This window comes from Emydura macquarii, unplaced genomic scaffold (genome assembly GCF_026122565.2).
Source record: "Emydura macquarii macquarii isolate MOO-44397 ecotype Brisbane River unplaced genomic scaffold, CSIRO-AGI_Emac_v2 contig_431, whole genome shotgun sequence".
Classification (NCBI taxonomy): Eukaryota; Metazoa; Chordata; order Testudines; family Chelidae; genus Emydura; species Emydura macquarii.
Window position 1 is genome coordinate 14,322,351 of NW_027130568.1, and position 25,850 is coordinate 14,348,200.

Here is a 25,850-nt window from a genome sequence, read left to right on the forward strand (position 1 = left end):
TCTTTTATACTGTGCTCCTTAAGTTTTCATGCGAAGCCATTACTAGGATCAAAGCCCTGGATGGATGAGGACAAGGTGGAAACACCATTCACATTATACCACTGCACGTCCAGACTGTGCCTGCTGGGAGTGTAGACGGATGCTAGCCACACCTGTAGGGGTCGGAGATATAGACGAGCATGTTGGACCACCTACGTGCATGCTGCCATGTGTCTCAGCAGTCCAGCATGACCGAGCGGTCGTGATCGGGTGGGATTATATGTCTGTAATGTGACCTGACATGACTTGGAACTAGGACTCTGGAAGGAAGGCCTTGGCCTTTGTGGAGTCAAGAATTGCTCCTATGAACTCTATCCACTTAACAGTTCATGAGCAGGCCCAGATTTTGACAGGGGGATCTCAGGAGACTGAGGCTGCGCTGTACCTGAGATTGTGATTTGCCCCTGATGAGCCAGTCATCAAAATATGGGTAAATTTGCACCTCTCAACGCCTCAGGGTAAGCAGCCACTACTGCCACACATTTTGCGAAAATCTGTGGGGCAGAAGAAAGGCCGATTGTGTCGTTGGCCAATCACAAACCGGAGGAATCTCCTGTGCCCTTGGAAAACGGAAATATGTCCCCTTTAAGTTGAGGGCAGTGTACCAGTCCCCTGGACCCAGAGAAGGGATGATGGAAGCTAAGAAGACCATGCGGAACTTCAACTTCTTGAGATATCTGTTGAGGCGACACAGGTCCAGGATGGGTCTGAGGCCTCCTTTGGCTTTCACTATAAGAAAGTATCTTGAGTAAAACACTTCCCTCTTGGTTCAAAAATAAATAGGGGGATGGATTCTGAGGCCAAACTGGGATGCTGTCCCTGGGTGCACCCCCAAAACACCTGCATGGGCCACCTGAGGGTGCACAGGCCTCATTTGGGCAGCAGAGGAGGAGGAAGTGGGACGAATGCACTTAAAACCCTTATCTCTCTCCCTTCTCTTATAGGTTCCTTGCTGCGACTGACCTGAATATCTAAGTGGTGGCTGTGGTGGCTGGAACTGTCTCCTAGACCCTTGCAGTTTATACAGGCCAAGGGATCGTAAAGTCTTTCAGGCTGTGAAGCCTGGTATCAGTCTACTCCGAGAATAGGGCGTTCTCCTCAAATGGGAGGTCCTGTATAGATTGCTGTACCTCCTGAGACAATCCCGAGGATTGCAACCATGAACACTGTTGCATGAATACCGCCGAGATGCAGGCCTGCCGATGGGGGGAGAGGAGAGGAGGAAGAGGGCAATTGCCCAGGAGCCCAGCAATTTAAAAGGGCCTGGCTTCTTCAACCTGCTCCCCTGCCCACACTCCACCCCAACCCCACCCCGCCCAACCCCACCGCTCGCTGCTATCCATGTTGCTCCTTCCCCCCACTTGGCTTCCCTGCCATCACTCACCGCTTGCATCCCTCCTCTCCTATCCCGCTTGTCCCCTCTCTGCTGCTTGTCACGTCTCTTCCCCCCTCCCACTCAGCCCCCTTGGTTGTCACTTGCCACCTGGGGGAAGGAGGAGTGTGGAAAAGAGGGACTGAGAGGAGGAGGGATGTGGTGGTGAGTGGGCTGAATGGGGGAGGAGGGAACCTGATGATGGAGCAGGGGCAGGGCATGGGATAGAGCAGGGATAGACTGTGGGCTGAGGTGTGTGGGCAGAAGAGGCAGAATGGGACTGTTCTGCCCTGAGGCCGGGAATTGCTGTAAGTGGGCCTGCTGAGGCCGTTGACCTGGCCACAGAATTGGCAGCGTCCAGCACCATTTAGAGGGAAGATCTAGCCATTGTCTTGCCCTCCTCCAAGATGGATGGGAACTCTTGCCTGGTGTCCTGTGGCAGAGAATCCTTGAATTTGGCTACAGAATCCCAAATATTATAATTGTATCTCAACAGCAATGTCTGCTGGTTGGAGATTCGGAGTTGAAGACTGGCTGTGGAATATATCTTTCTTCCAAACAAATCCAGCTTCTTAGTATCCTTGTTCTTAGGCATTGAACTTGACTGACCCTGCCTGTCCTGCTCATTTGCTGTAGACACCACCAGGGATCTGGGGGTGGGGTGGGTGAGAGAACAAGTATTCATAGCCCTTGGCCGGAACATAATATTTCTTCTAGGCTCTTTTAGATATTGGCAGCAGGGAGGATGGAGTCTGCCAAAGACTTTGACAATCTTCAGTGCCTCTTGTGCACTGGCAATGCGACTTTAGATGGTGCTGCTGCCACCAGGATGTCAAAGAAGCTGTATCTAGGTTCTGTGAGCTCTTCAGCCTCCAAGCCCGGGATGGCTTTATGGCTTTTCCCCTGCCTTTCAGTTCACATGACCAACACCCGTGATGGGGTGTATCAGCCACGCAACAGGGTCAGAGACTGAGAGTGCAGTGCCGGGGACCGGGGTCGAGACAGCAGAGACCTTGGACGTGGCACCAGAGATCTTGGCCAAGGTGTTGTGGACCGATGCCAAGATGGGGAATGGTGCCAGTCAACTGACCACCATGGCGGCCCCATGACCAGTTTACCCTTGGAGATGAGTGCCTTTACTGGCTCTGGTGCCAAGGGTAAGGCCAGCAGAGTGGGAGGTAGTGGGACGGCCATCAAGTCCCTGGCTGCTTGAAAGTCCTCCAGCATTGAGTGCACCGTTATGTAGAGGGGGTCCCTTTCTGTTCCCAAGAGTTGTGGGGGTGACTCCCTCAAAGGATTTTCAGCCCTGGGAGAAGAGGCTGGCTTTAGCCACTGTGGAGCAGGTGATTGGCCCAGGTGATTTGCCCAATCCCGCCTTCTTATCCCTCTTCAGCTCGGGGAAATGGCTTGATTGGTACTGTTTCCTTTGCTGCTTCTTTGGCATCAGCATTGAGAAGGGCTCGGTGCCGGTGGGATGCTCTACACCGACACTGAAATACTCGGGACCGAGTCTGAGCAGGGTGGGGTGTCCTGAAGCTGGTCTCCATTAACAGGACTTTCAGGTGAATGTCCCTGTCTTTCTTAGTCTGTGGCCTGAAGCCCTTGCAAATCTTGCACTTATCCCTCATACGTGTTTCCCCTAAACACTTTAAATAACTGTTGTGAGAGTCATTAAGTGGGAAGGAATTGTGGCAAACAGAACACGGTTTGAAAATTGGAGACTGGGACATGCCCCATCGCTGGGCACACATCTTCGATGGGACCACTACCTCTAACTTACTAACTAACCAACTAACAAACTATTTACAAGAATTATCAACAATTATCTATGAAAGAACCACTAGACCAGTGTTTCTTAACCTGGGGTTTTAGAGGGGTCGCAAGTGCAGAGCTGGTATTGGGGGTGGCAAGAAAGGCAATTGCCTGGAGCCACAGGGGCGCCATGAAACTAAGTTACATGCCTCAGCCCCGTGGGGGTGGGACTCAGGCTTCAGGGGTACAATAGTTTGGAAAGGTTAAGAACCACTGCACTAGACACTTGTGAACACAAGAGAGAAAGCCATTCCAACAACCATCATAGGTGGAAAGAAGGAACTGAGGGGGCGCAAGGCTGGTGGCACGCCAGAGCTTGCCCTACGGATACCACTAAGGCAAAAATCTCTCCGACAGCCGTGCACGAGGATGTGTACACACCTAACATGGAATTGACATGAGGGAGCACTCAAAGAAGAAAAAACATTTTATGTTCTATCTAAAGAGTCTCCCAGTTAAAACTCATACTGGGGGAAAAAAATCTTAAAAATTCTCCTTGCATGTCAGTAGAAGAGCTGAAGAGTATTTTGTGAAATGATACAAAATTAGAAATTACGTGGCAATGTAAGTGTGAAGAAAAGGAGAGACGGGCCCCAATGCTGTGCTGCAACAAGCACAAGGCAGTTATGATCTCATTGGTATCTGAAGTGAAAATGTGAAAATACAATTAGCACTGAATTTGTGTAGGCTACAAGCTAAAAAATGAGACATACACTCAGGCAACAGAAATAAAATGCAAAATTAGAAGTGACATTTTAGCCCTTAAGTCATTCCTTGAAGTGAGAGGGGAAAAAAAACTGGTGTGTTCATATCCTTCCATATTCCTTAAGTTGATTCACAGCTGAATTGTCACCTCAACTCATATTTTATTCCTATTAATTGCACATGCTGCACAGGACTAAAGTAATTGTATAATTTCAACTGATTAAATACTGACATTCAGCCAAATAACATTATACTTCGAGGAAATAAAGAGTAAACCAACAAAAATATACCCACTGTCATCTGAAACTGACTTGCCTTCAGTAGAATTACAATCTCAGATCCTGAGACTGCAGAGCTTCCTCAAGTGAAGCCGCTAGGAGTTCTGAATGAATAAGACCTGTAGGATCATGGCACTACATGAGAAAGAAAAGCTCTTGCCTCATAGTTTAAAGTGCAATTCTATTCTGAAAATTATTATATAAAATGGCCCCTTAACTATATGAACCTGCTCACTGTGGATGAAATTCAGAACTGGCAGACAGCAAAGGCACCATATAAATCCTACTTAAGCCCTCAAAATAAGGCTTAAGTGATGTACAGACCTTGTACTAGCCCTCTCCAAAGGGATGAATTTCACCTTGTGTGTGCTGTTTGCTTTATTACCTAAAGTAAGTTGCTATCTGTTTTATTCCTTTTAGTGCTGCAGGACTTGTCCAGTTCTGAGGCAGTGAGATGTATTCTATTCCAGTTTGCACATCCTCAAGAGAATTGTTAGCTAAATTCTGATAGCAAAATCTATTCTGTTGGTGATATGTTACCAAGAAAGAATCCAGCTTGACTTTCAGATCCCAGAGTGAACTTTGCTGGATTTCCAATTCCAAAAAAACAAAAACCCCAAATCCATCAACTCCATCCTCCCTTTCTCCCCCAGACAGTTAATCTGTAGGTCACTGAAAATCATTATATATGGAGCACCACGATGCCATTTTTACAAAGTCACTTTTCAGAGTCGAACCACACTTTAAGATTCTCAAGCAACATATTTTTTCTAAATACCCATAGATGGCTTTGTTCCATTATTTGGAAGACAAGAAAGGAAAAAGATTAATAGGGATTTAATACCATAGAACATGACCTCTATTTACAATCAGCAGGGAACAAGAGTAACACATTAAATAAAGCTGATTAATACATGTAAAAGCAATAACCAGCTGGATGCCTTGCACTGCACTAGAATGTGGTGCAGAAAGAGTGAGCGAGCAAACAGAAGAAAGATACACCACTCAGTGCAAACATTTTTGGATATTGTCCCGGATTTTTATAAAATATAAATGCAACTCACTGAATGAGTTTTTATACATTTTATACAGCAAATGTTATTTCACACCTTGTTTGATGCATTTATTTTAACTAGAAAAGAAATTTCTCTTTTATTTATTTATTTTAAACTGTGCTGAAAACCACCATTCTTGGATAGTGAGACATGTACAGGAACTTTGCCAAATTCAAGTCTAAAGCTGCAACAGTGATGTATTTTTCTTGGAGTCCAAACCAGCAGTTTGTAACCTATCCAAGCTGATAAGGTTAACAGACTTGAGTGCTACTCACAGCCAAAGAATATCAGACTTGGAGGGAAAAGGGAATGGAGAAAATAAGTTTAGAGTCAGTAGAGAAGAGTGGGAAGCATAACTTCTCATTCATTCTAGGTGAGCAGCTTTGCTCAGCTCTATAGCAGTGGGGTCTGCCAAATGCCTCATCAGCTTTTTGAACAACCTGTTCTACCACTGTCACAAGCAAACTTCATTAACATGGAGTTCAGGTTCCAATAATCTGTTAAGAGAATGTGATATTTTCTCATGAAACCCAAACTTTTGAAAGTCTGCATATTCCAAACTAAGGTTCTGCTTTATCAAAAATATCCTCACAACATAATCAAATGTAAGCACATAGTTGGGTGACCCAAACAACCATAATGCTATATTTTTAGTACCAGTCTCTGTACAACCAGAAACTTAAAGACCATCTTATATATCCATTATAGATTTTTTGAGAAGGTGATTATTTAGTTTTCAGGATTACATTCCTCGCTGTTTGTCCGACTTAAAATGTTACCGATTACTGAGCACAGTAAGACCAAATTAATAGACCTCAGTTAGTATCCACAAGGGGGAGAGAATGAAGAACAGGAAGTTTTAAAAAAAGAAAAAGAAAAAAAACCCCACAGGGATAAATTACCCATCTATCTTCTCTGCAAGATAATAACCCATATTAAACTACAATCTTAAAAAAATCTATATATAGATAGTAAGATTTATACTTTCTCAACTATTTTTAAAACGTAGCTGTCTTTTCCTTCTACATATTGTTTTGCTCCACTTAGGGTTAAGGGGTAGTTCATCTGATTTGTCTTTTCTATTTCCTCTTAGCCATCTCCCTCACATTTCTACCCCTCTCCCCAGCTATTAGCTGAGAGGTTCCCTCCTGCCACAAAAAAGGAAAGCCACCTCAAACTTTTACTCAGAAACAATAATATCAAACACAACATAGAAATGGATCGCTTTATCACCTTACATCACCCTTTTCCGATTTATAATCTGATACATTCAACAAAAGGTTCCAGTCCTCCAATTATCTTTCTTTTTATTTTGACAATCCCTTTCTTCCACAGAAGAACTTACTTAGTTCCTTCCTTTTGTTCAAGGCAAGGGAAAGCAAGGTCTTGATAAAATGTTATGCTTTTGCCTCTGGACAGTGAAATAGGTCCGCTTTGTTTCTGACAATCTTCATAATTTGATCTTTATCTGGGAATAGGGCAAATTAACAGGCCAAGGTACTGCTACTGGATGCGGAGGCAGTTTTGTGAGCTCTATCGATGAGTGTAAGAGAATTCTCATCCTTTCTTAGAAGGTCCCTAAATAGGGTTCCCCATCTCATAATCCTCTGGAATTCCTTTGACCCTTAATTAGTTTTCTTCTTTTTTCTCTTTAAATCATCAATCTTTAGTTGTAGGCCCTGTTTCCCACTTTCAACTGTTTCAAAACTTTTTTCAGTTACAAAAATGGTATCTGACCAGCTTCAATTTCAGTTTCTGATCAGACAGTTTTCCCATGTCTCTTTCCAAGGCCTTGTGTACATTTAAACAGGTTTATCAGTATAGACATACTTAGAGTTATACACCCCTAGTAGAGGTGCAGCTTATAGCACCAAAAGAGTTCTTTTTCAAGTACAGTTTATACCAGTTCCTGGAGTGAAATATGTTATTCCAGCAAAAGGACTTATTTGCTGGTTAACTGCATCTACATTAGGGTTTTTGCCAGCATAGCAATGTCAGTCGCGGTCTGACTTTTTTCATACCCCTAACTTACATAGCTATGCCAGTAAAACTTTCTAGGATAGACCAAGCCTAAGTCCTTTAAGGAAGTCTCCTCTTCAAATTTTAGAGATCTATATCTTTCATTTCTGCTTTAGTAGAGAGTATATTTTTTCTCCCATCTCCATTTTTTTTTTTTTTTGCCTGTGAATGGAGCATTCTTTCTCCCTAAGAACAGAGTCCCCTTTAAGCCACACTTATGGAACTCTGGCAGAACTAGTTCACACAAAGAGTAATAAACATATAGAGCCAGTTATCATGGACAGCAATTGAAACAGAGTATAAATTAGCTGAAGAGATAACTAAATTTGTTGCAAGAGGATGGGGAACTGAGGCATATTAAGGAAACTAGAATTATGATAAACCCAAATCAACATGCCCATACACCCAGATTGTCTTTTTCTGTAGAAATTATTTTCTTTTCTATCATTTTGTCATAGGATAAAAAATATCCCACCAAAGAGTTCTCAGGCTCATCAGATCTGCCTATTGTGATACAGTAAATTATGACTGACAGCCCTGCCCCCAACTTCTCCTTGAGACCATTAACACTGTTCTTTACAATTATAAATTCCTCAGTTTGCAGCTCCACTGTTTTACTTGTCCTTCTCATGACACAGATAGTGTATAAACAAGCAGAATCATTTTTGTAATGCATAAGTCTTAACTTATCCTCGTTGAGTTTCTAACAACAGAGCAGTTCTCTTGCAGGTACTTGCTTTCTTAGGGGTGTTCTGGTTTAGGTTGATCCTTCTCTGTAATTAGGAACCTTGTTTTTTGATGCTGAAAAGGGCCTAGAGTTTAAGCAGGCCCATAGATCTATGGCAAGATTTAACCTACACTTACCTAATGCAATTTAATGAAGCACATGAAACATTAAAAGGTAAATAACATTTGGACCATTGCCATACTGTGGTGATGCTTGTTCATGATGGTTATTTTTTTTATTAAGCATTGACAGTAAACTCAGTACAGCAACAACATAGGCAACAATTTAGCAAAGCATTTAAGCACGTTTAGGTCAATCTCTATTCTTCACATTATTTAAGCACATGGCTACACTTGCTCAAGTGCTCTTTTGAATATGGATGCACATTAAGAGCTTTGCTGTCAGGTGCTATGAACCTACATGTAGGCATATCATGTGTATAGCTTTACATCATATTTTTGTCTTTTATGAAACCCAACAAACCTAATCACTAATTGCAGAATTAAGATACATATTTGCATTACCTGATTTAAAAAAAGATTGCAGGCAATAATTCATGATAGATTCGCTTGGAACTAGAGAACAATCAACAATATTTTTTTAAATGCCAAAAGCATGTAAACATTGTGCTTGATTCATTAGGATCATGATTCAGCAAAGCCCTTAAACATATGCTTAAGTCCCATTGATTTTAACAGCACTTAGACACATGCTTATGGCCTTTGCTGAAATGGCACCTCAAGCTGGCAAAGGGAGATATAAATTCCGATCATGACTATATCTCCCTCTGGCCAACTTTCAACAGCTGGACCTCTCACAAGAGTTTACACCAGTCTAAACCAGCAGAAATCTGGGATGAATTTAATCGTCAAAGTTTACTTGTTTGAAACTAATCTTCCTATGAGTATAACTATACACTTGACAGTGACTTTTACTGAAAATTCTACTTTTAAGGCACAATGTTGGTCCAGATAAACAACAGCTGTACAGTGCTTTAGAATACAACACATGTAGAACAGTCCATGGATCTGTTCACTTGAAGGTTAACTTGGGCATTCTTAAGTTCAGAGTCCTTGACTCTGAGGCTCACTTCCTCCCTTTTTCCAACAGAACCTGAGGTTGTTGAACATTTTGCCAGACCTATCTATTCACTCACACTTTTTTCTAAGAGGGTGGGATTTGACAGGGAGGATAGCTGTGAGAGGAAATTTTTATCATCATTAACCAAAATGTATTCAACTTCATATAAATGAGGTGTATTTGTATACTTTTTTAAAAAGCAACAAAAACAACTGGTGAAATATTCCTAGGGAAATGTTTTCCTTCAAACTTTATTTGCTTTTAAGTTGCAAAAATATTTACTAAACTAGGAAAATTGTATGGTATCAGTAAAATCTTTAATGAAAGTTTGTGTGAAATTTTTGCATTATCTCTTTGAAGTTCAAGCATGGTTGATGGTGATTGTTCACATAACTTACATAATACTGATTCTGGTTCCCTGATTGCCTGACCCTCACCCATGTTGTCAAGAGGGGCAAAAGAAGCCATTTTTGCCCCTAATTTTGTATTGTAGTTTGGGTACTCTCCTTGAGCTAATCAGAGAAAACTCCTGGAGGATATGCAGCAGACAAGGAATGGGCTTCTATTTCTTCTTTCCATGGGAACAGTCTCACACAGTTTCCACCCCACACAGTTTCAGTCAGTCATCTAAACTCTGCTCTGTTTGAGGTTTCTCCCATCACACAATTTATATGCAGTTTTTCTGTGTGCAGGCTGGTTTGCAGCTTGCTTTTATATGTAATTTTGCATTCTGAGGTTTTCAACTGTAAAAAGTTATTCCGTTTGTCATATCATTGTTTGCTCATAAAGATGTGTATGGTTTTGAAATATTCTATGTTTTTGGCAGAATTCCTCAAAAAGAAGGAGTATTGCTAGAAACAGTAAAATCTTTCAGAACAGTACATATTTTTGGTGGGTCCACTGAAAAGATGACTATAAGACTAAATAATGCTTATGGTACACTATGGAGAACATATTCAGTTTGCTGCCGCACTGTTACATCCATAGCCATCAATCACCATTATCATGGCCCTAATTCAACACTCCATTGAATTCAGCAAAGCACTATGCATGTGCTTAACTTTAAGGCATGTACTGAAGTCCCACTGACTTCACTGGGAGTGAAGCATGTGCTTAAGTTGCTTTACTGAGATGGGGTCTATATATCCTTCATACTCACTTCTCTTGCTCCTGACTGCCTATATTTAAATTCAGATGTCTCTTCAAATGGCTGCCACCTTGTTACAGCCCAAAAGGTGAAAGGATAAAGAGAAGAAGAATTTGCAATGAGAGGACCACTGACAGAAGCAGAGGAGGGCCCAATACTGGTGACACTGCACGTAAGTCTACCTCCAATCCCATAGGTATTTCAGCCGCTTGCACTGCCAGCTGCAGGATACTGGCTGCTAACTACAAGAGCTTCTGGTTGTCTAAGGACAGTTATGCAGAGTGACAGGAGTCTGATGGCTCATAAAAGAACCATCTGGCAGCTGCTTACCATCTTACAGCTGCCAACTCGTTGGAACCTCAAAACTGGCTCTAAGCCCTGCCTGTTTGTGTGTGGAAGGGGGTGGGTAAGCAGGAGTGAAGAGAGAGAAGAGGGCCGTACGTTTTGAATTGTTGAATAAGTATCATTTAAAATTTCTCCTCCATCCCACATACAGTTAATTTGTTTTAATTGTGAGAAAGCTAATAAAAATGCATGACTTTTGTATTTGCTCTTTCAAAAAACTGGTACAGTCCAGTATTGCCAACTCTCATAGTTTTATTGCAACTGTAGAGATTTTGGAATGGTTTTTTTTACACGTCTCATGAAAACATGATGAAAGGCTGTCCACCCAAGAACTTTCTCTTATTCAAAATGGTGATCATCTATTACTGTCAATGGGGCTGAAGACAACAAGATGGCTGCCAGGTCCCTACAGTATAACTTGAATGTGAAAATGAGGCTGCCCTTAATAAAGTGGGCTGCCACCTTCCACTGTTTTTATTGAGACTGAAGCCAGGCCATAGGCAAAATGGGTCCCACTGTATGGTTCAGGAGGCTTGATAGGACACAGGGCCTGTGAAGAGCAGTAGAGACACTGTGAAAGGTGGACGGGAAGAATGAGGGGGAGGAAAGGCAGTGGAGGGGAGCAGGAGACAGATTTAGGAGAACGTGGTAAAGTGGGATGTGGGTGGGGGCATGAGTAAGGGATTGTGGCAGTGGGCTCCAGAGCCAGGGGAGCAGGGCCTACATGGGTGGATGGGGAGTTCAGTCTTGGGCAGAGAAGCTTGGGTGGGGAGTCTGGGAAGTGGTGCTTCTTGCAAAAGGATAAACCACATGGTTTTTAGTGTGACATATCACATATGAATACATTTTTGCATCGAAACGCTTGTCATTTTTGGAATATTACAAATACTTTCAACACTTAATTTTTAAAAATATTTAATGAAGAGATTACATAACACTGTGCTCCCCAAGGATGCTGGTACCTGCTCAGCTCCCTATTAGCTAACACTGATGAGTTATTCATCATTTTTTTGCAGTACTACATAAACATAAGCAGAAGTATATTTCTTTTCTGCTGTTGCACACAATGTTCATTTTTGTCTAAGACCCTTGTCTCCTGACATATTCCTCTGCACACTGTTCAGCTAAATTCAGAAAGCAGGAATTAATGTAAAGTTATATATATGTATATATATGTAACTAATCAACCCTAAAAAGTATTGTAAGTTCTATGTGTGAATATGAGTCATGATATATTAAGTAGGTCACTGGTTCTCAAGCTATTTACCATCCAGCCTTTCTTTTATCAAAGAAAATAAACTAGAAGAGGAGAGAATAAAAACAGGAATAGGTAATGAATAGCAGTTCTTCTATATTAGGGCTGAGGAAAGGGTGAGTGAAGTTTCCATCTGAGCAACTAAAGAGAGGTATCTATTTTTATGTACATTAAAGGCTGACTTTTCTACCTGAAATTATCACAGACTTTGGCAGAGTAGAGGAGAGTTAAGAAAAAAGACACAATAAAACCATGACCTGATTTTTTTTTAATCTCATGATTTTGGGGGCCATTCCCATGATTTTTGTTCTCTTTAGGCTGGCAATACTGCAGAGCCCTGTTCCACTTCCATAGGCAGAATCAGAATATATATTTTCTAAGATATCTCCATCCCCCCAACCTGTTGGGTGTTTACACATATGAATGTAATATTTTATAAATGTATGTGTGACTGTGTGCTGCTCTTTACATCTCCCTGTTTTCTTTCCATAAGCCAAAAACACCAAAGATGGTTGCCAAGTAATTTTTGCACAAAAATTCTGAGCTAGAATTGGTTGCTCAAGCTGATCTGTGGAAAAAAAATATTGTTCCTTAAAATTTTGCCAAAGGTCCAACTCTAATAACAAATACTAAGAGTATCTTTTCTTCCAAGTAAAAGCAATGATGAAAATAATGCCACAATATCATGCTATGTATTTCCTAGCAGGGTATGCAAAGGAAGTTCCAGAACCACCTTCTGAGAATTAGAGAAACATTTGTTAGTAGGAAATGCTGAAACTAACAACTGCAGCAAGTAAAAAATGACTGAAGCACAGTTCAAAACCTTCAGGTTTAGCTTCCTAGTATTGAAGATGACACAGGTAGCATATGAACACTTTTATGTACAGCTACAGTTCTATGTCCTGCATGAAAATGAGGTTGTTTTTCCCTCAGTGTTTCCTTAACATGTTCAATAAATGAACTATAAGTAATACGACTCCTTAAAGGAACAAACTCTCAATCAGCCAAAAAACTTATGAAAGCCATTTAGAGTTTCATATCCCTGTTGTTGCCTTGGATTTGGGAAACACAGGAGCTGGTCAAATGGCAGCAGCACATCACTTGAGAACTTTGCACTTTGCCTGGATCTCCACAGTTGTTTTGAAACCACTTGAATCATGCTGGTTTTAATAATTTTTTCTTTTAATATATAAAATATCAGTCAGCAGTCAGTCTGCTCGTTCCCATGCTACAAGCTTTTGGCAGCACATACTCAGCTTAATGACAGCTCTGGTTCTGTTCCAGTGGATTATTTAAAAAAAATGTTGTGAGGAAAAAAACAGCTGTGTTTTTCCAATCAGTCACTTTGAGATTTTGGCTGCTTCCTCCCTTTACAGTCCTGTGCCAGGCAAAAACAAAAAAACAATCTTCCCTCCCCCCACGCATGCAGTTCATATTTATGTTTCATGATCTGTCCATCATATTACTGTGTATACAGATTTATTACACTGTTGTACTGTGTTTCCACAGCCAAACCTTTTCAAGATACCACTCTAACTTATCTAAGCATTAGTCCACAAGTGTCCATTTTAAAACAACCATCTCAAAGTGTAACAATGACTGAAAAAGATGGCTACTAACCTTCTGTAACTATTGTTATTCGAGATGTGTTGCTCATGGCCATTCCAAGTAGGTGTGTGCATGCCGTGTGCACAGTTGCCAGAAGGCTTTCCCCCTAGTGGTCTCCACAGAGTTGGCTGTGTAGCCCCCTGGAGTCGCGCCTTCACGGTGCCCTATATAAGGCCCTGCTGACCCCCCTGACTCTTCAGTTCCTTCTTGCTGGCTGGCTGGCTCCGACAGAGGAACAGGTGGGTGGGTCTTGGAATGGACATAAGTAACACATCTCAAAAAACAACAGTTACAGAAAGTTAGTAACCATCTTTTCTTCTTCAATTGTTTGCTCATGTCAACTCCAAGTAGGTGTCTCCCAAGCAGATCCATAGGAGGAGGGGTCAGAGATCAATGACCTACCAGTTGCAGTTCTACTCTATCAAAGGCTGCATCGTCTCTGGCTTGCTGAGTAATAGCATAGTGTGCCATGAAGGTGTGAATAGATAACTGTATGTCGGCTCTACACATGTCTTGGATCAGGATCTGAGTGAGGAACACTGCCGGGGATGCCTGTGCCCTTGTGGAGTGAGCTGTCAGCACTGGGGCCAGTATTTTTGCCAAGTCATAACATGTCCTGTTGCACAACGTGATCCAGGACGAGATTCTTTGTGATGAAACTGGAAGGTCTTTCATCCTGTCTGCTATGGCTGCGAAGAGCTGCATAGTTTTCCTAAAGGGTTTAGTCCTTTTGATATAAAAGGCCAAAGCCTGTCTAACGTCCAGCATCTGAAGCCTGTGCTCTTGGCTGTTGGCATGTTGCTTTGGATAGAAAAATGGAAGGAATATGTCCTGGCGTGAGTGGAATGGTGACACTATCTAAGGAAAGAAAGCTGGGTGAAGGTGCTGCTGAACCTTATCTTTGAAGAAAACCATATAAAGAGGCTCAGACGTGAGGGCCTTGAGTTCTGAAACTCTCCTGGCTGAAGTTATGGTCACTAGTAAGGCTATCTTGCATGATAGACAGAGAAGCAAGCATGTCACTACAGGTTCAGCCATGACAGTATAAGGTTAAGATCCCATTGGGGAATCACTGATGCATTTGAGGGTATAGTCTGTCTAGACCCTTAAGGAAATGCCCCACCATGGGGTTGGCAAAGACTGAGTGACCTCCCACCCAAGGGTGAAATGTCAAGATTGTGACCAGATGGACCTTAATTTATGACACCAACAGCCCTTGCCGTTCGAAATGTAACAAGTAATCCAAGATGAGAGGTATAGACAATAGCACGAGTGAGGAACCCTTCTGGGATGACCAGATGGAGAACCTCTTCCACTGAGCCAGGTAAGTGATCCTGGTGGAAGGTTTTCTGCTGTCAAGGAGGACCTCTGATTGGTTCTGAACATTCCAACTCCAGAGAGTTCAGCCATGAAGCTTCCATACCATGAGGTGGAGAAACTCTAGACTGGGGTGAAGTTGCCCGTGACTCTGAGTGATTAAGTCGGCACCAGAAGCAGACTGATAGGAGTTTTCACTGAGAGGTTGAGGAGCATGGTGTACCAGGGTTGGCACAGCCATGCTGAGGCTACCAGAATTATGGAGGACCTTTCCTTCCTGATCTTGAGCAGGACCTTGTGAACTAACAGGATTGGTGGAATCATGTAGAACAGATGGTCTATCCAAGGGATGAGGAATACATCCGTGATTAATCCCAGGCTGTGATTCTGGAAGGTGCAGAACTGCATGCACTTCCTGCTGTGCCTCGTAGAAAACAAGTCTATTTGGGGAATTCCCCACCTTTGGAAGATTTTGTTCATCACATCAGGACACAGAGACCACTTGTGGTTGAAGAAAGACCTGCTGAGGTGGTCTGCCAACTCATTCTGCAACCCAGGCTGGTAGGATGCCTCTAGGTGAACCAAGTGGGCTATGTGGAAGTCCTACAATTCGAGGGCTTGACACAGGAGCGAACTCCACTCTGTCTGTTTATATAGAACATTGCTGTTGTATTGTCTGTCCTTACCAACACACATTTGTCACATGTGTCACATTTGTCACACAGATGTCACTGTGGCAGCCAAGGCATGGGGAAGGGCTAACCAGCCAACAACCCTGGGGGTCGTGTCCCCACGCAATGTTGGCTTTACCTCGAGGAGGAGGACTCCATTTTGGAGTCAGAGTCTACTTGCTCCTTGGGGATCAGGGTGGTGTGGTTCCTGCCAGTGCCAGTGACCGGTACCAGGGAGATGGTGGTCAAGGCATCATATCTAGTTTCCCCTTGGACAGCAGTGGGCGCTTCTTTGGCACCAATGATCTGGTGTCCGGAGCACCTTCGTGGGTTGGAGGGGATGGCAGTGCAGTGCTCTCAATAAGATCCCTGGTGCCTCAAAGGTCCCCAGCATGGAATGAAGCTGCAGGGCTTCCTTGCAGATTTCCCTGGGTGGGGAGTTCAAAGGATCTGGATGCAATGTACCCCTTTCCGGGACCGGAGTCAACGGTACCAAGGCTGCAGGTGCAGCCCTTGAGTGGCCCGACGCATGTCGAACTCCACTTGAACTCTTATGCCCCCTGTTTTGGGCATTGGAGAGTGCATCCTGTCCATCTTCCTCTGTTTCTTGTTGCACCTGTGAAGTGTCCCTCGGTGCCAGTGATCCATGACAGTGCCGAGGGTCTCTAGCCACAGAGTCCTTCTTCGGAGCCATGGATGCCGGTGCGCTCCGAATCGAGGCCAACATACTGGGTGTCGGCTTGGCCATAAGAATAAACTTCAGTCTTTGGCTCCTCTCTCTGTTTTTGTCCTTAGGTGGAATTCCCTGCAGATCTTACAGCAATCTCTCCGATGGGTCTCCCCAAGACTCTTATGACAAGTGGTATGGGGATCACTCCTGGCCATGGGCTTTTTACAAGCCCAGCACGGTTTTAAACCGGGAAACGAGACATGTCCCATCCTGCGGAAAGGGGGAGGTGATCCTGATAAGCGGGGTCCTATCTAACTAAACTAATAACTAACAACTAACTCAGACTATTTAACTATTTACAGGTGACAGTTCGATAACTACTAGAGAAAGGGACACTTACAAGGCAAGAGAATATTGATGTTCCGGTGACTGTCTCAGGTGGTATGACGTCTTACACCCCCATGTTCACCCTTATAGTATAATTATGTATTACCTAATGCGAAGTATGTCATGTTAGATGTCTTTGTAGTGCTTATAGTAGCATGTTGGTTGCAATTTCATGTGTATAGTTATGAGGCTGCACTATGTAATGTTCCCAAAGATGTGTCCTCATGGCTTAAAACATGTTCAGGAAAAGCTCTCCAGAAGCAGAGGAGTAGTTCACACTGCATCAAGGCATGTATAGGACAAACCCTGTTCAGCATTCCAAGAATAAAGGACTGGCCTGTGCATCAAAGGAGGATCAATTGGATTTCAAGTGAGTCATCTTCCTTCCCTTGGTCAGTTTGGAACCCTGAGGAGATAATGCTCACTGACTCAGGACATGGATGAGTCCATATAAGTACACTCTTTGTCACCTGACCCTGGGAGTGGAGGGACAGCAAAGCCCCAGAGGGGAGAAGGAATATTATAAAAAGAGAGACATTGACCATGCTCTCTCTCCTCCATCTCCATCTTCTAACACCAAACAAGTGAAGTGTTAACCAGAGGGGAGAGTCTGGCTGAAGGGAAACCATCCAGTCTGTGATGAGAATTGCCTAAATTTGTAAGGTTGCTGAAAGTGTTAATTTTAGCCTAGAATGTGTTTTACTTTTATTTCTTTTGACCAAATCTGACTCGTTACGCTTTGTCTTATAATCACTTAAAATCCTTCTGTAGTTAATAAATTTGTTTGTTAACTCTACCTAAAGCAGTGCGTTTGGTTAGAAGTGTGTTGGAGACATCATTGGGAATAACAAAGCTGGTGCATATCAATTTCTTTGTTAAACTGATGAATTTATATGAGCTTACATTGTTCACTGAGCATAATTGCATATTGTAAAATGGAGGTTCCTAGGATCATATCAGGGACTGGGGATATTAGCTAGTGTCATTCTGTTGTATAATCCAAAGAGTGGCTGGCTAGAAGCCTTCACTCACTCAGTTGGGAGCAGCTTACATGCTGCAAATTGTGCGTGAACAGCCCACGAGTGGGGGTTCTCACAGCACAGCAGAGTAAAATGGGCTCCAAGAGTGGTGGATTAGGGTGACACAGCAATTCACCAATCCAGATTACACCAGGGAAATGGCACAGGCGATAAGAAGGAACTGAAGAGGCAGGAAGTTGGCAGGGCCCTATATAGGGCACCATGAAGGTGCAACTCCAGGGGGCTCCAGAGCCAACTCTATGGATACCACTGGGGGAAAAGCTTCCGGCGACTGTGCACGTGGTGCGCACACCCTACCTGGAATCAACATGAGCAAGCACTTGAAAAAGAATTTTTTTTTGTAATTAATACTTGCTTATAATTTACTTTAAAAAAGGAAAAAGCAGCAAGGTGGCTAAATAAATTGTCAGTTATCTTTCTTCCATCCATTAAATTACTGCTACATATATTTTTTGGAGCTCCTAACAATTGTGCTGGAGAAAGGACATCAAATGAAGCCTAGAAATGTGATACACATTTTCATTTCACACTCCATCAGCTTTTACAACTGGAGCTCCCTGAGAGGTAAGAACACTTGGCAAACTGCCATATTTGCCAAGGTATAAAATACAAGATCAGGTTACCTTTAAAAAAAGAAAAAAAGTTTTATTTTCTGTGCATGACTAAATCAGCTGTCTAGCTTCTACTGAATATGTTAGAAGTATACAATACTTATCTCCAGTGATGAAATCTGAACCTCTGGAAAGACTTACGTCGAGGTGTTTCAATACAGGCTTAAAATTAGTGTATTATATATTACAAATAGTTTGGTAAAGAAAAATACACAATTCTTGCCTAAAGCTTACTAGGTTAGAAATATACTGGATTATATAATCACTGGTGTTAAATCTTTTCCTTGCTAATAATTTCTTTCCTCATCTTACATCCTGGAACAAGAAACAAGCCTACTGCCTTTAAAGGAAAAAAAAAAAAAACTATGGGCATCAGCAAAAACATCTTTAAATTCAGATTTCAAACTGTCAGAAGATTAAAACTTCATGCATACATAAAAAGAGAACTATAAATGAAAACAGAAACATAGCCTGGAATCATTATGCTTGAACAGCTGCTGTTTTACTAGTATAGTAAAGCAGAACATTTTACTCACCTCTGTTAAACCAGAAACTTCTCCTTTTGCTAATGGTCTGGTGATGGATGGAGTGAACACATTGGCATCTGACACTGGCTGCCCCTTCATAAAATGCTTCCCTGCTTCATAAATATCCACTTCTACCATTTTACCCATAAATTCAGGGTCCTTTGGCACGAGAACCTTTAAAAGAAATTGTTCAGATGGTACACACATATTTCCTATGTTGAACATCTTAGGACTGAAATCACCACAGATTTCATTTAGAAACCAGAGTTTTGGTGAAAGGTCAGTGTGAAACCTGAAAAATTCAAATCGCATTCACTTGCATGCTCTACTTCTCCCTAAAACATCTCTGTTTGGTAATATCTCCCATTTGTATTCCCAAAAAGCTATGCAGTCTTAGGTCTGCTCTTTGCTTAAATGCCTGACTAATACCTTTGGCAGACAAAACAGATGGGTGTGAACTGCAAATTTAGTTCAGGAACCAAACCCAAATACCTCCCAAGGTTACTTGCTCTAGATGACTCTACTAGATGTCTCTAAAACTTTTCATTTTCGTCTCTTTATTACATCATAATCTATTGGTTCTTCAGCTGTAAGATTTTCAGGGAATAAACAATGTCCATATGTGTTTATACAGAGTCTTGCCCTTACCTTGATTGTGGCCTCTTAGGGAATGTCTACATTTCAACATAAGCACAGGGTATGAACTCAGGCTCAAGCCTAACTACCCTCCCATCTACACACAAATTGCACTAAACCAGCAGTGAGTCCCAGGACCCCATGGTGGTGGAGAATCCGATTTTGAGTCAAGCTGGGACTGGCAGTCAAGCCCTATTGCTTTGCAGTGTAGATGTAACCCACTGGACTCATGCTCTGGGAGTCTGTCAAAAGAATTCCACAATCCCATTTGTGCACTGGACAGTCAAGTTTGATGGACAATCAAGTTTTCCCCTACGGCACCATGAACAAGGGACTAGAGCCGCCACATTTTTGAGAGGGCACTAGGAAGTCTGGGATATAGGTGGTTGGACTCGGGCCCACATAATGCAGTGTAGATGCTAGAGCCCCAGGCTGGGACTGAGGGGTCAACAATTCCTAACTTGGGGTTACAAATGAGTGTAGACAGTCAAGGCCTAGGGTATTAAACCCAGGGTCTGCTAATCTGAGTTCTACTGAATTTGGGATTATACTGCAATGTAGACATACCGTTGGTGATATGATAGAATAAATATCAAAACAATAACAACATCCTGATTCTCTTTATAATGCAGGTTCTTTCAGTATAATTGAAATTATCTTAAAAATATACTGAGAACATGAAAAATAACCATAAAGGTCTGAGGTGCCTGACACATAGCAAGCACATTTGAGAGCAGATGAGCATGCCTCGAGGACAGAGGCCAAAGCCACGCTTTCCTGGTGTTAGAAAACTGCAGGATCAAATAATTCCCTGAGAATTTCACAGGACATGGACCATATACTATAAACTCTTCCAACTCATGTGCTCAATTTATACTATTGCTGACAAAGCAAGAGGAATGAGATCTTTCTAAATACATTGGAACAGTTTTTCCTGCTTCAAGAACAAATGGCACAGCAAAGACTTTAATAACAGGGAAACTGCAATTGAGCTAAAGTATTTCAGGAAAAAAGTGTATCTAGAGGTTCTTATTTAACCACTTTAATTTAAATTGTTAAACACATGGCCCTAATTTCAAAGTGATTTTGACAAAGAGGCCCATTTGTGGTTCACTACTCTTGTCAGCAACTCTTAGCAGGCCTGACATACTCCCTACACCTAACACACTATTGTTATAATCTGTATCTATATGATGTCATGTAATGTGTCACTGAAAACCAATAATTCACTGATCATTAATATTCTTGCGTAAGAATATAAGAATGACAATAGTGGATCAGACTGATGGTCCATCTAGTCCAGTATCCTGTCTTCCAACAGTGGCTGTGCCAGATGCTTCAGAGGAAGTGAACAGAACAGGGCAATTTATCCAGTTATCTGGAAACTGAATGTAGGTGACAAGCCTGCTTAGGCAAAAATCTTTCACCTAGGAAGACAAAGGAAACCACTCCCTTGTCTTCTGTGGAAGGTCCTGAATGAGAGAAAGCTAGTCATGGGTGGCCCAAAGGTAAGAAATCTACCTTGAACAAAGACTGTAGCTTGTTAAATCAAGTCTTAGCTGCCAGAAAGTATACTATGTTTTGTTTTACTTGTAACTCTTTCTATCTTCTTTCCTTATACTCAGACTCACTTAATCCTATGTATATTTTGTTAAAATGAATTTGTTTTTTTTTTTACTATAAACAGTGCTATGTTTGAAGGGAAGGCTGTATTACCCCTGGCTTAATTTAATAAGCTGTAATGTGCTTTTGTCTGTTTAAAGGAACAATGAACCTTATTATTTCTCTGAGTGGTTCAGGTGAGGGCTGGACACTTCAGGACACACAGTTTTGGAGGAAATTTGGGACTGGGACAGAGTTACCCTGCTGGTTGTAATCAAGGCTAATGGAAGCCAGTGGGGCTGAAGACAGGCTGCTGGGGTCAGAGCTGCTAAAGCAGGGCTGTCTAGCACACACACATTCAGGGCATGACCTGCATGCTTGTAGGCTGGCTGTGAGCATCCCAGGCTGGGAGCTGCAGCTGCAAAGCTAAGGCTGTAAGGCACCTAGGGTTGCAGGACAAGTGGTGACACAATGCTGAAAGAGATCTACCATTCACTAGGCAGAAAATTAGGTATTTGCTTGCAATGTTATATGGCAGTAAAAGAAAGTAAATTAAATTATGTGCAGCATACTCTGACTCATCACCAATAGCTCCTCTCCCACATGGCAGTTGAGACACCATACCTAGAAATACTGCTTAACTTTTGCATTTATTTATTTATTGCAAAAACTAAATGAAATAAAGACAATTGCAAGAAAACTAATTCAGTCTTTACTGTCTGGGGGCAAATGATCTGCATTTGAGTAATGGTGATAATTTTTGAGGTGGGTATTGTAGTTCAGAAGGGTTGTGTTTCTAGGTGGAAGGATTTCAGTTGAAAACAGATATTTAAAAACAAATAGCATGTATTTAAGTTTGAAATGCTATGAATCTAAACATGAGACACAAAAGCATCTTCTGAATCCTTCTCGCCTTTTTTCTATTCTTTTTAAGAAAAAACTTTGGGAAATTGCATTGTCTAGAAGTGCTATCTGAAAGATTACTGGAAAGGACCAGTTCCCTTTTGAGGATCCATGTACACAAATATCCATGATATATTTTTAAATTCATTTAGGGTATTTTGACAACTACAAAACACAAAGATGCAGAATCTCCCATGAATGAATCTAGATAGTTGTACTCCACCTGGCAAGGCAATATTTTTTCCTTTCCTTGTCTTTTGCACTGTAGCACTTTTTCTGTTGGCCTGATTTAGGGAGAGTACAGAAAGTAAAGAGAAAAATACTGAGATTTTACTTTTTTTAATTTATTTTATAGTACCTGCTCGTAGAATCGATTGTGAGCAACATAAAACTGGGAGTCAAAAGATTCTTCTGTTACCAGAACTCTCTGTCGCTCACCAACCTGGAAAATAGAAAGGTAAAGAGTTGAGTATGACAGTAAAACTCATAAAATACTCCCTGAAGGAGGATGCATCCAGAAACTTCCTCTTGAGTTTAACTGAGTGCCTTTAAATGAGTGCTAATTCAGCAGCTAACACAAGAAAAATCATAGAGCATGAAATTAAACTGCCTATAAGAGAATATTGACCATTTAACTACAACAAACTTAACATAGTTTGAAATTGCATGGTGTAGTATACAGGTTGTCCAAATGTGAAACTTCAATGCAAAAAGTTAATCTGATTTTTTCCACTCATTGTGAATACATTATCAGAAATTAAAATATTTTGATATACACCTTTGTCCACAACCCCACAGATAATAAAGCCCCAGCATATCTCTGTATTTTGCAATAATTCATAAAAATAATAGATATAGGCCGCTCCAAATTTGTAGACATTTCATAATGACACAATGAAACAGTAATAACCATCTGTGAGTGATGAGGAACTGTAATACTGTGGAAAACCTCCAGCTACAGCAGGATAAAACAAAGTACATTCACCTTTTTCAGAATTCTTTAACCACATTTTCTATTTACCAAGACAGTGTGTAAACAAAAACATTTATTCCTTCACAGCCCATCTTCCTCCTCCCTTCTCAGTGATATCACAATGCTGTATTTGTGATATCATATTCATTCCCATAAGTATAGTCATCACAGGATTTTCACTGCTGGATCAAGACGACTGACTGTGGGGAAAAAAATTTCTTAAATAACACACAGATTCAATAACGTACCAGGGAGAATGAACACTGGACAAATAAAGCTACAACATATTTATTATTTCCATTGTGAATAATATCTTTTAAAAGGGATCAATTATATTTTACAACACTGCCAAAAAATTGAGCATAGGGAGCCAAGTGTATTTAGCAATATGTCTGAGTAGTTAAGTTTAGATCAAGATCTGAATATTCTCAAAGTTCAGAGGTGTTTGAATTAGCGGTTTTGGTTTGGTGCATTCTTATGCTGCCTTAAGAAGTTTAGATCTGGACTTTTCCATAGCTCAGGCATAGTCACATCCAAATCTGTAGCTTGGGCAAACACTACCTGTTTTATCTGAACGTATCCTGGATTTTTTCTGACTTGTCTGACAAATGCATTCTTCAAATTACAGCTTCTTAGCAAACTAAATTTATTTATTGCTTTTATTTTTTTCCCTATTTAGAGACTCGTCAACATGTCCTAGCTTTTAAGCATTTACTATATGTAAACAAAGTTGCATTAAAGACCACCTAGTTACTTAAAAAAAGAAAAATAATTTTCACCACATCCTAGATGTGGCTATTATACAGAAACTGAGAGGTCCTACTGCAAAATAATCACTCTGAGAAAGCTAGATAGACCCGGATCAACTGACTGCATTTACACAGTTCAAGTAGTAAGTAGTGAAGAAAAAACACACTAACCATAATTTTTGGATCTTCTCAAAAATGAGAGAAATAAGCACGGATGCATATAGCAAGAGCTGGTAGAGATTAGAACAGTGAGACTCCTACAGGGAGAAAACTGTGCTTGTTTGCACTGTTGTGCTTGTTATGTCTGAGAGTTATAAATAACATAGTATAAGTATCTATCAGTGATTCTCAGGGAAGGCTGTAATTACAAATAATGATAAAGTGTAATAAAATTTTAGTAAAACTGATCTAATGTAACAATATAATACCATGTCCCCAAATTTTCCATGCTATTTTTCTCTCAGTATAACAATTATCCAATTCAAATCCCCAGAAGGGTTTTGCAAGTGCATGTCAATGGGCAACCAGAAACAACTGTCAGTGTAGTAAGATCAGAGCGAATACTTTGGAGCTTTCTACTGTTGTTTCCATGACATTTCTGGAAATGAGGTTTTTAAACCCCAAGGAAACCCAGAATGGGTTTGCAGCACTACAGCAGGAAGTGTGGCCCATGGTACATTTTTTTGCAAAGAGCAGGAGGAAGCTTTAGATCAGCAGTACTCAATTTTGGGGAAATACTATGCCATTGTATGACACTGAAGAAGGCCAAAAATAACCACTCATGTCCTGACATTGTACTGCAATGTTTAGCAACATTGTAACTTAGTGTCAAAATATACTGATACATCAGCACAGCAACTTCGACCTGCTCCAACTTCTGTTGGATATTGGCAATTCTAGTCCAATCGCTTAATGTCTTCTATACCGTCTCTTGTATGCTAGGTGGTTTAGTAAGCATTCTGTTTCCTTGGGTCCGGGACAAGGCTGAGCTGGAGAAGCTCTCACTGAAGCCATATGAATGCTGCTTCTGGGGCCCTCTTATCATACCTTAAGACAAGCGAGTGGACAGGTGCAGTGCAAAAAAGCAGCGGGAAGAGAAAGTGGACAAGAGAGCACGGTCAAGGGATAACATGTGGATAACATCAACCCAAAGAAAAGCCAAAGCCATCAGGCTGGCAGCTGTTGTTTGAGTAGATGATTTCTTGGGATTAAATGAGAGGAATGAAGGAACTGAAAGTCGTCTTTGCTGCTATAATTAAGAATGGCTATGTTAAAAAATAAGTCAATTGAAAAAGTTATAAGGCAGAGTTAGACATTGTTAGTTGGAGGGTAAAAAAGCATCACCATTCATACTTTAAAAATAATTGTAGAGAACACCTGGGTTTTGATCATTTGAAATAAACAGTGGCTTTTTCATACATGCATTAAAAGCTGTTCTGACCAGTGCCTTCTGGAGCATATATGGGCACAACGAACGTAGGCCCCTTTGATCCACTAGGTAGTCATAGAATTAATACATTCAAAATTCTAAGGAACATGGGAAAAAGAGAAGAAAATACAAAGCTGTATTTAATCGATTATGCTGCTGGTCATATAGGAACTACAACATTAAATGGTCACGTATCATTTTAAGACAGAAAATGAGCACAGTGTATTCCAATTATAATAAAGGAGAAATATAAGTAGGCAAAGTGTAGCTAGCAAAACTGAAATCTGTCCAACATACTAGGGCCAATGGCCCCCTGCTGCAAACACTCAGTTTTACCGCTCCTTTGAAAGAGTTAAGTATGTCGATAACATGCCAGAAGCCATATCTAATAACAGTAATCTTTGCTGCTTTTCACATATGTACCCATAACTGTAAACTAGGTTTTTTTAGTAATGTTTTTCTCCCCTTGTCTATTTTCATAGGTATATGTGAAGGCTGACCTTTACATTCTACAAAATGACTGTGCAATTTACTAAGGAACAGTTCTGATCCAATATTTGGAACTAAATAGAAATCTGCTCTGGAGTTTTGGCTTAGAAAGTCTTCAGGAATCTTACTGGAGCAGGATTTCACTGTTTCCTGCAGAGAGTTTGTAAAACAACAACAATCGACCCGCCAGATATCTTGTGTGAGACAAATACTAATTTCTCACTTACTCTGTATGTACAGGGAGGGCAACAAGCACTACTGTTCCAATACCGTCCTACACATAACAGCTGCCAGGCAATTTATAAACCTCATAACAGGTAACCAAATTATTTCAATAAACTTGTATATCATTTTTGTTTATCCCACAATAAATTCTGATATGATAATTCTGTAATTCAGCTTTT

The 25,850-nt window shown here is 41.2% G+C and overlaps 1 protein-coding gene across 1 annotated transcript in view; it reads right to left on the reverse strand.

Moving 5' to 3' along the window:
- CDKAL1 (CDK5 regulatory subunit associated protein 1 like 1) overlaps positions 1-25,850 on the reverse strand; it is a 621,365-nt gene that overhangs the window by 17,817 nt on the left and 577,698 nt on the right. The window contains exons 14-15 of the mRNA XM_067537586.1: positions 22,165-22,248; positions 18,675-18,839 (exon numbers count right to left, since the gene is read on the reverse strand). Coding sequence (XP_067393687.1) covers positions 18,675-18,839; positions 22,165-22,248 — 249 coding nt within the window. The remainder of the gene's footprint in view (positions 1-18,674; positions 18,840-22,164; positions 22,249-25,850) is intronic.